Source organism: Bos indicus x Bos taurus, chromosome 6 (assembly GCF_003369695.1).
Source record: "Bos indicus x Bos taurus breed Angus x Brahman F1 hybrid chromosome 6, Bos_hybrid_MaternalHap_v2.0, whole genome shotgun sequence".
NCBI classification, from domain to species: Eukaryota; Metazoa; Chordata; class Mammalia; order Artiodactyla; family Bovidae; genus Bos; species Bos indicus x Bos taurus.
In genome coordinates this window covers 33737663-33753630 of record NC_040081.1, presented here as the reverse complement: position 1 = coordinate 33753630, position 15968 = coordinate 33737663, and the positions used below count along the sequence as shown (strand labels likewise).

General features: G+C 35.5%; 1 protein-coding gene across 3 annotated transcripts in view; it reads left to right on the top strand.

The window, feature by feature from the left end:
• CCSER1 (coiled-coil serine rich protein 1) overlaps positions 1-15968 on the top strand; it is a 1492403-nt gene that overhangs the window by 991173 nt on the left and 485262 nt on the right. For all 3 annotated transcript variants that reach the window (XM_027544062.1, XM_027544063.1, XM_027544064.1), the window contains exon 10: positions 10252-10296. In XM_027544062.1, the coding sequence (XP_027399863.1) occupies positions 10252-10296 (45 nt within the window). The remainder of the gene's footprint in view (positions 1-10251; positions 10297-15968) is intronic.

The following is a 15968-nucleotide window of genomic DNA, read 5'->3' as shown; positions in this document are numbered from 1 at the left end:
CTGGGAGGGATTGGGGGCAGGAGGAGAAGGGGACGACAGAGGATGAGATGGCTGGATGGTATCACTGACTTGATGGCCGTGAGTCTGAGTGAACTCCGGGAGTTGGTGATGGACAGGGAGGCCTGGCGTGCTGTGATTCATGGAGTCGCAAAGAGTTGGACACGACTGAGTGACTGAACTGAACTGAACTGAGCGACTAACAACAACATATTTTGTATCACCATGGCCCGGGATATCTTTCTGAGACAGTGAATCCAATTTGAGTTTTAGTGACAGTGACAGAAATTAAAAAGGCATCAAAGATCCAGTCTCTTTAATGTATATAGGTTATAACAAAATATTGAGTATAGTTCTATGTGCTATATACTGTAGGTTCTTGGTTATCTGTGTTATGTATAGTACAAGCTCCTACTTTATCCCTTTCCCCATTGTTTTCATTTGGTAACCATTGGTTTGTTTTCTAAATCTGTGAGTCTGTTTCTATTTTGTAAATAAGTCCATTTGTATCATTTTAAAAAATTAGATTCCACATATTAGTGATACCACAATATTTGGTCTTCTTTGTCAGACTTACTTCACATACTGTGATAATCTGTGTCCATCCATATTGCTGCAAATGGCATAATTTCATTCTTTTTTATGGCTCAGTAATATTCCATTATATATATGTATCACACCTTCTTTATCTGTTCCTCTGTTGATAGATATTTAGTTTGCTTCCATGTCCTGGCTATTGTAAATAATGTTGCAATTAACACTTGGGTGCTTGTATATTTTTTCAGAAGGAAGAAACATATAAATTCATCCTTTCACTTCAGTGCAGCCAGAAACACTGAGGTAAAATACAGAGGCTGCTGGCCAGAGAACTGCAGCCTCAGCAAGTAGAGGGCACCCTGGAGAGGTGCACCCAACAAGTCAACTGAGACCTCAACTCTGGGTCATAATTGAGCAGTGAGCATTTTGCAGAGTCCCTTTAGTGATCTAATTCATAAACTCTTTACTTAAAGGAAACTTTAAAGAATTGAGATGAGATGTTGAGATTTCTATTAATAACAGTGGCTCTGATGAACAAAAAGAATCTTAATGCAGACTACAAAGAAGTGTTGTGACACAGGAAAGTGCATGAATAGAATATGAACCGGTCAAGCAGATGAATGAAAAAGTTAAATAGAAGCATTTCCAGCTTCTCTTGAATTTTCATCAAAATTCTGACAGTGTCAGTATCGAAAACCCATTTAATATCATTTAGAATTCATTGATCCTTATGAACTCTTGTGTTGGAGAAGACTCAGAGTCCCTTGGACTGCAAGGAGATGCAATCAGTCAATCCTAAAGGAAATCAATCCTGAATATTCATTGGAAGGACTGATGCTGAAGCTGAAATGCCAATACTTTGGCCATCTGATGCGAAGGACTGACTCATTGGAAAAGACCCTGAAGGTGGGACAGATTGAAGGCAGGAGGAGAAGGGGTCAACAGAGGATGAGATGGTTGGATGGCATCACCGATTCAATGGGCATAAGCTCCGGGAGTTGGTGATGGACAGGGAAGCCTGGTGTGCTGCAGTCCATGGGGTTGCAAAGAGTCGGACATGACTGAGCAACTGAACTGAGAATTCATTATATATAATCATATGTAACTTTACCATTTTATAAATTGGCATTGTTTTCAATTCATAGTCTAGACTCAGTCTTTCTGAACTAAACTTTAATTTTCTAAGAATTATGATAAAGCTGAATAATTACTCTAGATATAGATAGAATCCAGTAATCCATACTATTTATTTTAATTGAACTTGCTTTGTCCAGACTTGCATATGTTAGTTTAGTTTTTATCCTGAAATAATCATTGTCATCTTGGTAGAAAGGGAATACTGTCCTGTTATGAATTATGCTTCAAGGGATATTCTGAAATCAATAATTTTTCCTAAAATTCTTATAGTCAATTTGTTACTGATTATTGCTTAGATATTTAATTGAAAACCTAACAGCACACTTGCTTTGGTCTTGTCAAAAGATTTAGTGTGATGAGAAAATGCTGAAAATTTAAAAATTATAAATGAATTTTTAGATTTTTTGTTGATTTAACTTTAATAGGGATGTCAACATTTTATCTGTTATATCACTAAAGCTAACAGACCATACAATTTACAAATATAAATTAATATAGAACAGATTCGGAGAAGGCAATGGCAACCCACTCCAGTACTCTTGCTTGGAAAATCCCATGAATGGAGGAGCCTGGAAGGCTGCAGTCCATGGGGTCACTGAGGGTCGGACACGACTGAGAGACTTCACTTTCACTTTTCACTTTCATGCATTGGAGAAGGAAATGGCAACCCACTCCAGTGTTCTTGCCTGGAGAATCCCGGGGACGGGGGAGCCTGGTGGGCTGCCATCTATGGGGTTGCACAGAGTCGGACATGACTGAAGTGACTTAGCATAGAACAGATTAGGTAAAGCTTTAGATACATGAATAAATTGAAAAATAAATTTCCATTTATTCAGCAAACATTTAAATATTTTAATGGGCTGCCGTCTACGGGGTTGCACAGAGTTGGACATGACTGAAGTGACTTAGCATAGAACAGATTAGGTAAAACTTTAGATACATGAATAAATTGAAAAATAAATTTCCATTTATTTCACAAACATTTAAATATTTTAGCACTCACCGTTCTCCAGGCACTGTTTAAACAATTGGGATAATCTGGAAAACACAGCAACAAAGATTTGATGCTTGCCTTTGTAGCACTTAAATACAGATTGAAAAGATTGGTAATATACAATAGTGATAGATGTATTCAGTATATTAAGAGATTTAAGTGTCCCTTGCAGTGAAGTAGGGAGGGAGTAGAATAAAATATTGAATAAGGGGATAAAGTAGACCTCCCTGAGAAGGTAAGATGTAAGCATACACCTAGAAGCTGTGGGTTTAGTTGTACAAGCATCTAGGTGAAGAGAGGTCCCCTGCGATGAGCACCTGGTTCCGAAGTCTATGTTAAAACAATGCTTGGCATGAACAAGGACTACACTGAAAACACAGATTCTGTAAACGGGTGATATGAATGGATTTAGAAAGAGATGGGCTCAGGCATTATAGAAATACAGATTGATAGACAAACATGTTCTATCTATTGGTCCTCTCTCTTGAACTACTTTAGGAAGTTCTCTCTTTTTATATTCCATAGTAAGAATATAAAACACAGCTCACTAGACAGACTACTATTTCAATTAGCTTAGCCTAATCAAGGGATAGATTTTCAAATATTTAGCAGTGCCACATTCCACTCATTAGGAGTCCTGGCCATAGCTGTTAAATTTCGCAGTTAGACTGATGTTACCACCATGAGGGTTTCTAAAACATTACAATTTTCATTGGCAATATCTGAGATTACTTATTTTCTGAAACTGTGTCTTTAATTTTCCATTTAAGAATTAGAATAAAACATAGAGGTTGTAAGAAATAATATTACATGAAATCTTAATAGAAATTCTATGTTGTTGATTAGTCTCGTATCAGAAATGAAAAGACACCTTTATCACCAATGATGAGCCAGCTGTGAACATCAGAAATACTGGAAATATTCTAGTTTTAGGGCAAATTTCATTGTATATAAACTCATGGAATATGAGGACCCAAATCCCTGGAGCAGAAGAAATTTAACATGCAGTATACCAAAATGAGAACTGCTAGAAAACTGGAGGTATGGAAGTACTATACTTGTATAATATTTTAGTTAGCCTAAAGCAACGATAATCACAGACAAGCTCTATGCAATGTTATTTATGCCCACATAGTTGAATTAATTTTCTTTTAATCTTTGTCTGCCCCAGGAAATATTTCAATTGAATTTTACATTTCTTTCCAAGAAATCAAGAACTCTGGAATCCAATCTCATTTACTTTAACTTTTTTTCTCACAGTTATTTCCAAATCCTAAATGAATTCAAAGCCAAAAATTTATCTTGCATTTACTTCTTAATGACATGATACATGTGAACTTAATATAATTCTGTGTTTAGGTGTACTCATCTACTTATTAAGTACATATTGGTCTTATCATATTAGACATTCATCTCAATACATGTAAGACATAAAATAGTAGTAATTTTTGGAGGCACTATGTATACTGGTTGCAAAAGGAGCTCTAAGTCAAATACTCTGGGCTCAATAATTAACTCCACCTCCTTCTAGCTGTGTCTCCTTAGGCAAGTTAATTAATCTCTTTGCCTCAATGACCCTATGCCAAAAATGGGAATTAATAGTGGTTCTTACAATAGAAAGTAATTGTGAGGAATAAAAATTGTCATGTAAAGTGCTCAGCATTATGCCTGTCATCTAGTAAAAATTCAACAAATATATACTGTTTTAAATATGTGGACATTTTAAAGTATTCTGTGATGTAATGACAATATTACTTTAAAAAAAAATATGGAATGGTTTTCCATTTTTAAAATGACAGAGGAATGGGCCAAAGTCACCAAAAGCAATGACATATATTGGTTTTTGAGAAGGAAAATAAAGAGCAATGCAAAGTTTCCAGTGAATGAATTACAGATACCATGATACAGAGTTTCAAAGGTGACCAACATGACTAATTTAAAAAATAAAAAAAGAAAAACAGTTTGACAATTTTTTACACTTGAATGTTTTCTTTTTTGTCTTTGGATGGATTTTAGTTCAAATCTTAATGAACTCCATAGAACTTTAAAACAGCTGAACACAAATCTCTCTATGACATAAATATTTCAATATAATATAAGAAAAACAGTTTTCCCAATATAATGGCCTAAAAAAGTTATAAGAGATGACAAAGAATATTTAAACTATGTTCATTAACTTTAAAGGAAGACTGAAAATTATATGTAAGAGTGAATTCTTGGAGTTTTTAAGTAGGGTCACCAGCCTTGGGAAAGTTTCTGAATTTCTAAGTTTATTCTGTAAACCTATGACTAGTCACATATCTCAGTACTATCACTTACAAAATGAATGTTAAATATGACTAAGGTTGGAAAGCCATATTTACAACTAAGGTCTTTTTTGTTTTGTTTTTTTTTAATCAGCAATATAACTGAAACTTGACACTGAATTTAAAGTGTGTGCAGCAATCTGATAGAGGAAAATTTAGATATCCAAATTAAGAAAACCAGAATTTAGGAACCAAATAAGTTTGAGAGTATTTTTATCAAACTGTGTTCAAACTTATTGAAGAAGAAGTGAAGTATCTCAGTAGTGTTCGACTCTTTTTCATGGACTGTAGCCCACCAGGCTCCTCCGTCCATGGAATTTTCCAGGCAAGAGTCTTGGAGTGGGTTGCCATTTCCTTCTCCAGGGGATCTTCCTGACCCAGGTATCAAACCTAGGTCTCCCACATTGCAGGCAGATGCTTTACTGTCTAGGCCACCAGGGTCAAACTCTTTGGAATTTCTTAATTTCTTGAATAGTTTATCTGTCTCACTAAGAAGCCGTACTAGAAAGATGCGTAGTAAGAACCTGTAAGAGAACCAGACTGTCTGTCTTAAAATTAAAGCACGGCACAGATAGTAGATTTTAGAGCTCTACAAATGGCCATCCAGTACAACTCTCTATATCTTTCCATCCCCACATCATTTTCTTGATAGATAAACTGGTGGCTCAGTTGGTAAAGAATCTGCCTGCAATGCAGGAGACCAGGTTCAATCCCCGGGTGGGGAAGATCCCCAGAGAAGGAAATGACAACCCACTTCAGTATTCTTGACTGGAGAAGCCCATGGACAGAAGAGACTGGAGGCCTACAGTCCACAGGGTCAAAGGAGTTGGACACAACTTAGTGGCTCAACAACCACCAAACTGAAAGAGTTCAACATTGTGTTCATCTTCCAAAAGTGTGTTTTCTTCCCCGAAATCATACTACTATTTAAGAAGAAATGCAGTGGTAAGAAACGGGAAGGCTGGAAATTCGGGTATTGGTACATGGAAGGACTGCCCAGACAGAACTATAGAGTTCTTAAATTTTGTAGTTGAGGAGACAACTGTCTGAGTTTGGAGAGAACAGGCAGCTAGAATTTGTAGGTCTGATTACCAGAAAGGAGGAAAATACACAGAGAAGAGCTCTAGAAATCTACATATGTGTTACTCTGAGAATTTTATTTGAAAAACAACCTTCACATATGTCAAGTGAAATTTGACAAGGCTAGGCAAAGAATAACTGCTAGAAAAGAATGATTACAAGAGAACTTTAAATAGAATTCCCAACGTTTCCTTAGGTCTGGGAATCTTTTGAATTTCTATCAGTCAGAGTAGTGAATTTTCTTTGAATACATGGAATATTCAGTAGAGAGCACAGAAGGGTTGAGCTTTGGTAATAAAGATAAATAACTCTAAAGACAACTTCAGACTTAGCCTAAAATGTCGTTAAAACAAGTTTTGTAGTTGGTTGGACCCACAAATAACTTAATCATTTGCAGAAACAGTCCTAACTCCTTCTAAGAGAATAAACAAATCTAACACTAAGCAGAGTAAGATCTCAATATCTGAGAACCAATAAAAACATTATTGGACATAAGGAAAAATAGGAAAATGTGACTAATAACTGGGAAATAATTGCCAATAATAATAGAAATGGAAATGGCATGATAGAATTAACAGACAAGAAATTTAAAACACTATTACAAATATAAATATATCAAGGAGTTAAAGAAAAGAGTGATAATTTACATTCTTCAAAAGAAGAGTACAATATCAGGGTATTTTGCTCAAATTGATCTTATATTTAGACATGTTGTATGAGTGTAATAATGATAAGAATTATAACAAAAAGACCAGATAGCAGTTACTATTTTGGAATATGCTGTTCCTCCTGGCTCTTTGCTAAGTGCTATACACATATTGCCTAATATAATCTTTATAGCAACTACATAATAATCATTACATTTATTATTTTTTTCAAGTATAAAGAAGAGGTTGAAAAGTATCATGTAATTCATTAGAGAGAACACAAAAGAAGATACCAAAGCAAAGATTTAAGCACGTCTGTCTGAATTCAAAAGTACATCATAACATTGTTTCCCATATCCTAAAAGTTATGAGCATGAATTTCATTTTAGAATTTATTTTTAGCCTACACTTCCAGGTTAAGAAATGTTCTAAGGTTCTGTTTTATATTTTTTATTTCATATGAAATTTCAGTTCAGTTCAGTCACTCAGTCCTGTCCGACTCTTTGTGACCCCATGGACTGCAGCATGCCAGGCTTCCCTGTCCATCACCAACTCCCAGAGCTTACTCATGCTCATGTCCATTGAGTTGATGATGCCATCCAACCTATCATCCCCTTCTCCTCCCACCTTCAATCTTTCCCAGCATCAGGGTCTTTTCCAGTGAGTCAGTACTTTGCATCAGGTGGCCAAACTATTGGAGTTTCAGCTTCAACATCAGTCCTTCTAATAAATATTCAGGACTGATTTCCTTTAGGGGGTACTGGTTGGATCTTCTTGCAGTCTGAGGAATTCTCAAGAGTCTTCTCCAACACCACAGTTCAAATGCATCAATTCTTCAGTGGTCAGCTTTCTTTATAGTCCAATGCTCACATCCATACATGACTACTGGGAAAACCATAGCTTTGAATAGATGGATCTTTGTTGGCAAAGTAATGTCTCTGCTTTTTAATATGCTCTCTAGGTTGGTCATAACTTTTCTTCCAAGGAGCAAGCATCTTTTAACTTCATGGCTGCACTCACCATCTGCAATGATTTTGCCACCCAAAAAACAGTCTGTCACTGTTTCCACTGTTTCCCCATCTATTTGCCTTGAAGTGATAGGACCAGATGCCATGAACTTAGTTTTCTGAATGTTGGCTTTAAGCCAACTTTTTCACTCTTCTCTTTCACTTTCATCAAGAGCCTCTTTAGTTCTTCTTTACTTTCTGCCATAACGGTGGTGTCATCTGCATATCTGAGGTTATTGGTATTTCTCCCAGCAGTCTTGATTCCAGCTTGTGCTTGATCAAGCCTAGCATTTCTCATGATGTACTCTGCATTTATGTTAAATAAGCAGGGTGACTATATAAGCCTTGACATACTCCTTTCCATATTTGGAACCAGTCTGTTGTTCCATGTCCAGTTCTAACTGTTGCTTCTTGACCTGCATATAGACTTCTCAGGAGGCAGGTAAGATGGTCTGGTATTCCCCTCTCTTTCAGAATTTTCTACAATTTGTTGTGATCCACACAGTCAAAGGCTTTGGCATAGTCAGTAAAAGCTATTCAAAGTGTATCCTGCAAATGCAGATAATTTTCTGCACTCAGAAGTCAGCCTGTCATTTATTTATAAAAATGACTATTTGTCAGGTTGATCCTAGAGCCTTTACTAGAATCATTAGTGTAATAGTCATATTTTTTAAACAAAGTGGAGTTATTTAATATTTTGTTCTTATTTTTTATCAAACAATTCAAGAAATGTTTAATATATGAGATAACTTAAAAACCACTTGAAAATGTGTTAAACATTAACACTCCGGTTTCTCATCAGATCTTATAAATCTTTTACATTTTTAAACGTAAATGCTCCAGGGGATCTTCCCACCCCAGGGATCAAACCTGGGTCTCCTGCATTGCGGGTGAATTCTTTACCATCTGAGCCACCACGAAAGCCCTGAAGAACAGTCTAAGACTTCACAATTTGATCAACTTTTCAGCCTATTTTCCGCCTCTTATGCACCACTCACAGTATATGCCAACTAAACCATTCACCTTTCATAGACCTCTTAGTGCAGTGGTTTTCAAACTCTTAATATGCATGTGAATTGCCTAGAAATTTTGTTAAAATATATTTACCTGCTCGGCTAGTCTTGGGTGGAGTCATCATTAGAAATGAATATGCTATAAATCCAGACACCAGACATTGTGTAGCCAGGTTTTTAGAGTGCTGCATGCTGTTCTGCTTTGCCTCTTCAGCCTCTACCACTGTTTAGATGTGATTCTCCTCTGTGGTCCTTTATGTATTTGCTGATTCATTGACTGAATTGTCTCTTTCATCCTATGCTAAGAGAGAATATTGTATACCTGGCATCATTATCCTAAAGTTTTATCTTCAGTTTTGTGTGTGTAGTCAGTGATCTCCTAAACTTTGAGGAATATTTATTACTGATAATCCTAGTATCTAGCATGGTGTCTGACCCACAGTACATACCAAATAAATATGTATTGTAAAATAATTTATGGGTGTGATTGAGAGAGAGAAAAGTAGAAGAAAAAGGAAGGAAGGTAAAAAGAAAGAATTAGGTACTATGATACCATATGTCACTGCAATTTTCATATTGTTCCTTCCACATACAAAACTACTACAATAAGGAAAATAACAGTAATTGAAACTTTTGTTGTATTTATTGTTGTTTTGAAAAGTTGTTCAGTCGTGTCCGACTCTTTGCGATCCCATGGACTGTAGCCCATCAGACTCCTCTGTCCATGGGATTCTCCAGGCAAGAATACTGGAGTGGGTTGCCGTGCCCTTCTCCAGGGGATCTTCCTAACCCATTAACTTGGGTTTCCTGCATTGCAAGCAGATTCTTTATTGTCTGAGCCACCGTGGAAGCCCTTTATTGGATTTGCAGGAGGGAGCAATTTGTTCCATTATCTCACTTTCTAAATAGCAGTATTTCTAGGGAGGATAGACAGATGGACAGACTGACTCTAGTGCCACAAGCATATTTGCAATAGGCATGCGAAGAAAGAGAGAGTCTTCTCTCATTTAATTATTCTTAGTATTTATTGGGGATTTAACAGGAATCCCTCCTCTTTTAATGTAAAAAGCATTTATGATAATAAAAGATGAGAAATTTTTTCAGGAGATAAAATTCTGAATATTTCCTAGATGATCATCAGTGCTGCAAATGAAGCTAATTCTTTTTATCAACCTTAACTCAGATCTGGGCTCCAGGATGTGCCAAGTGCAAAGCAATAGAATAAAAGCTTACTACCATAGCAAATCCTTTTAGATTGTGACTTCACTGAGAGACCGACAATCATTACTAAACAAAAAAAATGCTTTGTATTTTATTTTTACTTAATGTCTTGGGATTTAGCAAAAAAGTGCATTGATACCATATTTGAAGACTTAGTTATGGACATTATCATATGTATGAAATATTAATCTGCCTTCAGATCGTCTTTGTTAAATGAACTATTTCACTTTAAAATTTCTCACTGGTACTAGTTACTTCTTCTTTGCCATCAGTAATAAATGTAGTTTTTTTTTTTTTTTTCCCCTCTTTCAGGGTTTGAACTTGAAAAGATTGGAGTCAGTACAAGGAGGGAGAGAGGTAAGAAAATCAAAGGGAGAGGGATGGAGAAGAAGAGAGAAGGTTGCCCTGATGTGGTGGGTGATGCTGATTGATGCTGATGATGATAAGGATGATGGGGATGTGTTGAAAGGGATTTTGATAACATCTCATTCACTCTGGCCAAAACACATTTTACACATGTTTATGTAAATGAGTTATTTGTACTTGCTCCTCTGAAACTGAAGAAAATATCCTGTCTCCAATGAGGTAAGTGTTTTGTTTCTGTTAAAGTGGATTTTTAAAGCAGTAGGGCCCTCTAGATAGGGCAGAGAAACCTTTTTGAGCAAAGATTTGATGCAATATTTAAAGTGATTTACTGAAAGATTAGCATAATTCTAACAATGAAAACATTTTATGGCATTGTGGTTCTTCACTCTCGTGTCCAAGGGTTTTGGCATATGCTGCTAGGTGGGTGTGCATTGTTTGATGGTGTGAAGTTGCTCTGGTAAGACTAGTGATTCTAAAATTTCCTTTAACTAGTGTCTACTCTAGATGCTTTATACAGAAGGGAAATTTTTAGTAGTATCAAACAGAATATCATATTATTTATGTGATATATATTATTATCTAATTTTAATTAGATAAAATCCTTTTCAGTGTAAAAGTGTAAATGCTCTACTTTTCTCTGTGACTCACATTGCTGGGTGTAGTGAGGTGGTGGGATATTTAATTCAGTAAATCAATATTTTCTTGTTACTCAAAAGGTAATTTTATTTTTGGTGATATTTACAGTATAATTTGGGTCAAAAGTGAAGACACTTAGTCTATAAAATGAGAGAATAATGTAACCCTCCTCCCCATCTGTGGTTTCTCTTTCTGTAAAAACATATTTCTTCTGTATTTAATGCATGATGTTTGCCCCTCTTTCTTTGCTCTTCTAATTTCCAGTTGTGTGTTTTTAGTATTTGGCATTTTAGTTCCTAGTTAACTGTCATGTGTGGTCTCTTTCCATTTATTTGCTATTTCTATCCAGAAGAATCTATTCCTTTAGAGGGATGCACAACAGTAGGATCACATTGGCAAAAGAGCTGGGGAAGGTGAAATGTAGTTAAATCTCTAGAGATATTTTGTATTGTAGGACAGAAGGTAAAAGCATGTACTGTATAAGGAAGATCTCAGAGCCATTTACAGGTTTGTGAGGGTAACTACTGTCTGTCAGTTGGAACTAAAGTGGATCTAGTTAGAGAAAGAACTCAACTCCTCATGTTCTAAGTAAAAGTTCACACCTGAGCAGGACAGTTGTGATTTATTTCTGCTGATTTGGTGTGTTCGAGGATGTACAGTTTCACCTCCTCACCATTGTATCCTAGTCCAAGAGCAATTATGTGTCTAAAGAAGGGAAATTCAAATCCATGTAGCCATGTGATGACATTGCTAAATGGTAGCAAAAATCATTTTTTAAGTTAAGATTTTTTAGTTTTTTCATGTTATATTTAAAGGCTTTTACTGAGAAGAGTTGCTGTTAAATTTTATTGCTTATTTTTTATTTCTTCTGATTTTATTTTATTATAAATATACTTATGGGTAAGGAATATGTCAATAATGTATTTTAAATTAAAATTTTTTCTTGAAGGTATTTTGTGGTTTGTGTGAAGGCCAAATTGTTAATGGCCTACAATTTAATATATACATCTGCATTGAGGGGACAACCTTGATTTGGGCCTCCATTCTTGGTTAGTGGAGTTATTGTGAAGAAGGTAAAATCATCAAATTAATGAAAGCATTATTATGTCTTCACTTGACACCTCCTATCCAGGAATGAAAAGTCAAGTTACTAAAGTCAAAACAGCCACTTCACTCCCTATCTGGGCAATACTGCGTTACTTGGGCTTATTTCTAGTCAACCTAACACTCACCTCAGTTTTCCCTATGATTGTAAAGTCTAATCCATTCTATGGTAAGACACTTTAGGGAGGTATCAGACAAGAGGAGAAATATGTTGTGAACACTGTTTATCAAGTTTCAGTGGTAAGTGACCTATAAATAAGAGTGTAATTCCTTAAGAGTGTCCTGATCTCTCTTGCTTATGAATTGTGACAGGCATCTTTCTGATTCCTGCTTGCTGTGTTCTGTTACATGTGTGTATTACAAAGATGTATATATAAAGTCCTTGTGATTATGTTAAATTGAAATGTGTGGATTTGGAAAACTCTTACTCAAAATACCCTCTTAGAATTTTTCATCCTAGTGCTATTGTGATTGATGAAGACAAAATGACAATGATTACTTCTGAAGATGAATTAATTTGTCTTAGTTCAAATGACAGATGTTCCCAATAGATGTTGACGGATGTGATACTAAGGGCCTCTTACCAGATATTTATAAGGTTTAAGAAGTGTCCTTTAAAATGTTCTCTTTACCATTTGAGAGTTTGCATGGAGAATTGAAGCAGGCAGTAAGTAATATGCTGTCTAGCTAAGTAGTAAATATTGTTAAAAGGCTAATTGCTAGACAGGAAGGCCAGATCTGAACACTACATGCTGTATAAAAATATAAATTAAGAAGAATTGATTAAAATACAAATTTCCTGAAGGAAAAAGAGATGAGCAGTACCTAAATTGCTTGTATTGTTGTAAAACGTTTGAAAACACATATTAGTTGTATTAAAAAAATAGGTACTTTTTTTTAATGTATTTATACATGCATGTAAATTGAGGATGCTGATCATAATAAGTAATAGCAAGGTTGTTTAAAAAGGGAAATTAGTGGAATGCTGTGTAAAATGTCATCGTATAACTGATACTTCTATCTGTGAGTGAATTTCTTGCCTCTTGTGGATCTTATAACTCATAAAAAAAATCCTCAGTGAAATTTCACTGGATATGACACATGGATAAATCATATTTCTTTCCTTAAGGAAACTCTGTTCTCCTATATACAGTATTTTTGCTGTGAATTGTGGATAAAACCAGGTTGCTATCAGTTTTTTTTATAAGATTGTATACCTTTGATAGCTTATGGTGAATGATGTCAGATTCGTGATCTCTGAAGAAGATTTTTGCTTCAGGAGTTGGGACCAGGCTTGATCACTCAAGAGCTTTTGTGTAGCAGAGTTTTATTATAGTGAAAAAGGGACAGAGAAAGCTTCTGACACAGAGATCAGAAGGGAGATGGGGAGGACCACCTTCCCTAGTCTAAGCAAGGGATTTATATACTTTTTTAATTGGTTATTACAATAAATCAAAAGAAGGTCTCAAGGTTGTAAAAATTTTACCAGACCCACCCCCACAATTTACATTTTAAGATAACAGTATTAGAATTTAACAATAGAAAGATTTTACCAGATCCACTCCCATAATATACATTCTAAAATATCAGGATTAGTCAGAAGGTTTTCAGGAAGGAGAAACTGTCCTCAAGCAGGATACATTGTTATATAATCCTTAGTACAGAGTTTGAAGTTGTTGTGTAATCATCAGTTCCAGGCTTAAAGGAGAAAACATTTTATGTGACTAAGACTAAGAAATGAAGAGGGGAAAAAAAAAAGACGTTTGTCTTTTCCTCCTCCTTGAGAGCCCCAGATCCCTTTCTCCTCCTTGGGGACCTAGGACTTCTTATCAGTTTGCTTAGGAATTGACTCTCTCACCTTTGTTATTTTAAATATTAGTATTATATTTTCCAAAGTACACTTTTTGTTAACTTAGTAAAGATTCATATGCATATGCACCTGTGTGTGTATGTGTGCATGTGTTTGTACAAAATAATTTTGAATGGCAAGTTGTCTTTTCTTCTACCCTACCTGAAAACTACCTGACCATCCCTATTCTGAATATCTTATATCTTATATCTTATATCACAGGGCTTCCATTGTAGCTCAGTCGATAAAGAATCTGCCTGCAGTGCAGAAGACCGAGTTTGATCCCTGGGTTGGGAAGATTGCCTGGAGAAGGAAATAGCAACCCACTCCAGTATCCTTGCCTGGAAAATCTTATGGACAGAGGAGCATGGTGGGCTACAATCCATGGGGTCGCAAAGAGTCGGGCACTACTGAGCGACTAACACTTATATCACAAGTCTAAATACACATGATAGGAGATATGGATAAAGAAAGCTGTTATGGTTTGATATCTAAATCAGGATTAAGCATTTAATTTCAGAAATTATACTTAATGTTGCAAGCTAAGGTGAGAGACAGTGATTATCAGAACTTTTGGATTGTGGCTGTGTTATTGGAAGTTACAGAAATTCCAGAGCCACTGATGCAATGGAAATAAAGTGCAAGTTTGTAATGAGCACGAATCACTTTTACGTAATTGGCAGAGCTCAAATCTCCCAAAGTAACAAACAGAGTAAGTAGAGATCATGTTACCATCCTTAACCTGGAATTCTGAAGAAAAATTAATATTGGTACACTTGAACATTTTAAATAAGGAGTTTTATATTCCTATAAGACAGATTTTGAAAATGCTTCTTAAACATCTGAGAGAAAAGGAACATTTTCGATAATTTCTAGATGCGTTCCTTAGAAATAGACCCCCCCCAAATTATAGACACATGCATTCTTTTATGAGAAAAATCCCCTGTTGTGATTTGAAAATTGATTTTCAGTTTCAGTTGGTTATGTTTGACCATGCCAGTGATACTTCTTAAAATTTGGATTTTACTTGGGGGATTGCAAGTACAAATAAATAGATTCTGATGGACACATAGTTAGGAAACAGTGGACATACCAAATCATTAAAAGCTGATTTATGAATGTGTTACCCTCAAGAAAATCATGGACATGGCTTACAACCTACCTGCTTTGTAATTCAGAATGCTTTGTCAACTTTCTCTGTTGGACTATAATGTTCCCAATCCTCTCTTTGCCAAAAACCATAACTAGGAAATTACAGATGATATGAACTTCTAGTATGTAAACATAATCATCAGAGATATTTGAAAAAGGTAGAAAAATAAAATGTTTAGTTAAGTGCTAGTCCCACAAGCCTACTTTATATTTAAATATATTAATCATTTGAAATAATAATTCATGATTTGCTGCTTATGTAAGGTATCACTTTAGCATACAATATTCCTAGGGAAATGTATTCTGATAAGTAGTAGATTATATGCCTTTGTTAATGTAATTGGATTATCTAATTAGATAGGCTTTGAATTGTGTATCAAGTGTCTGCATCCAGTGCGAGAGACCCAGGTTCGATCCCTGGGTCGGGAAGATCCCCTGGAGAAGGAAATGGTAACCCACTCCAGTATTCTTGCCTGGAGAATCCCATGGATGGAGAAGCCTGGTAGGCTACAGTCCACCGGGTCACAAAGAGTCGGACACGACTGACCGACTTCACTTTCACTTTCACATATTACATATTTCTACGTGATGTAAGTCATTTTAGAAGTTCAGCCTCAAAAGGGAGAATGTTCAAAGAATCAGATCAATGATACCCTGTATTTCAAAAGAATTTATAATAGACATTATTAAAAGTGAAACAAAATAAAAATCACCATTGATTTATTTTTCTATTTATAACTTAGAATTATTACACAGGTTATTTTAGACCTAGGTTACTGCTTAAGTTAAGAGAACTTGCTACTGTTTCTCCTAGTTCCAACAGACCCCTAGAGGGAATCGTTTTCAAAACAGAGAAAGGAAACAGAATATGTGAATTTTAAGAATAGAGCTAAAATTGAAGAAAATGTGTTGTCTCTCTTAG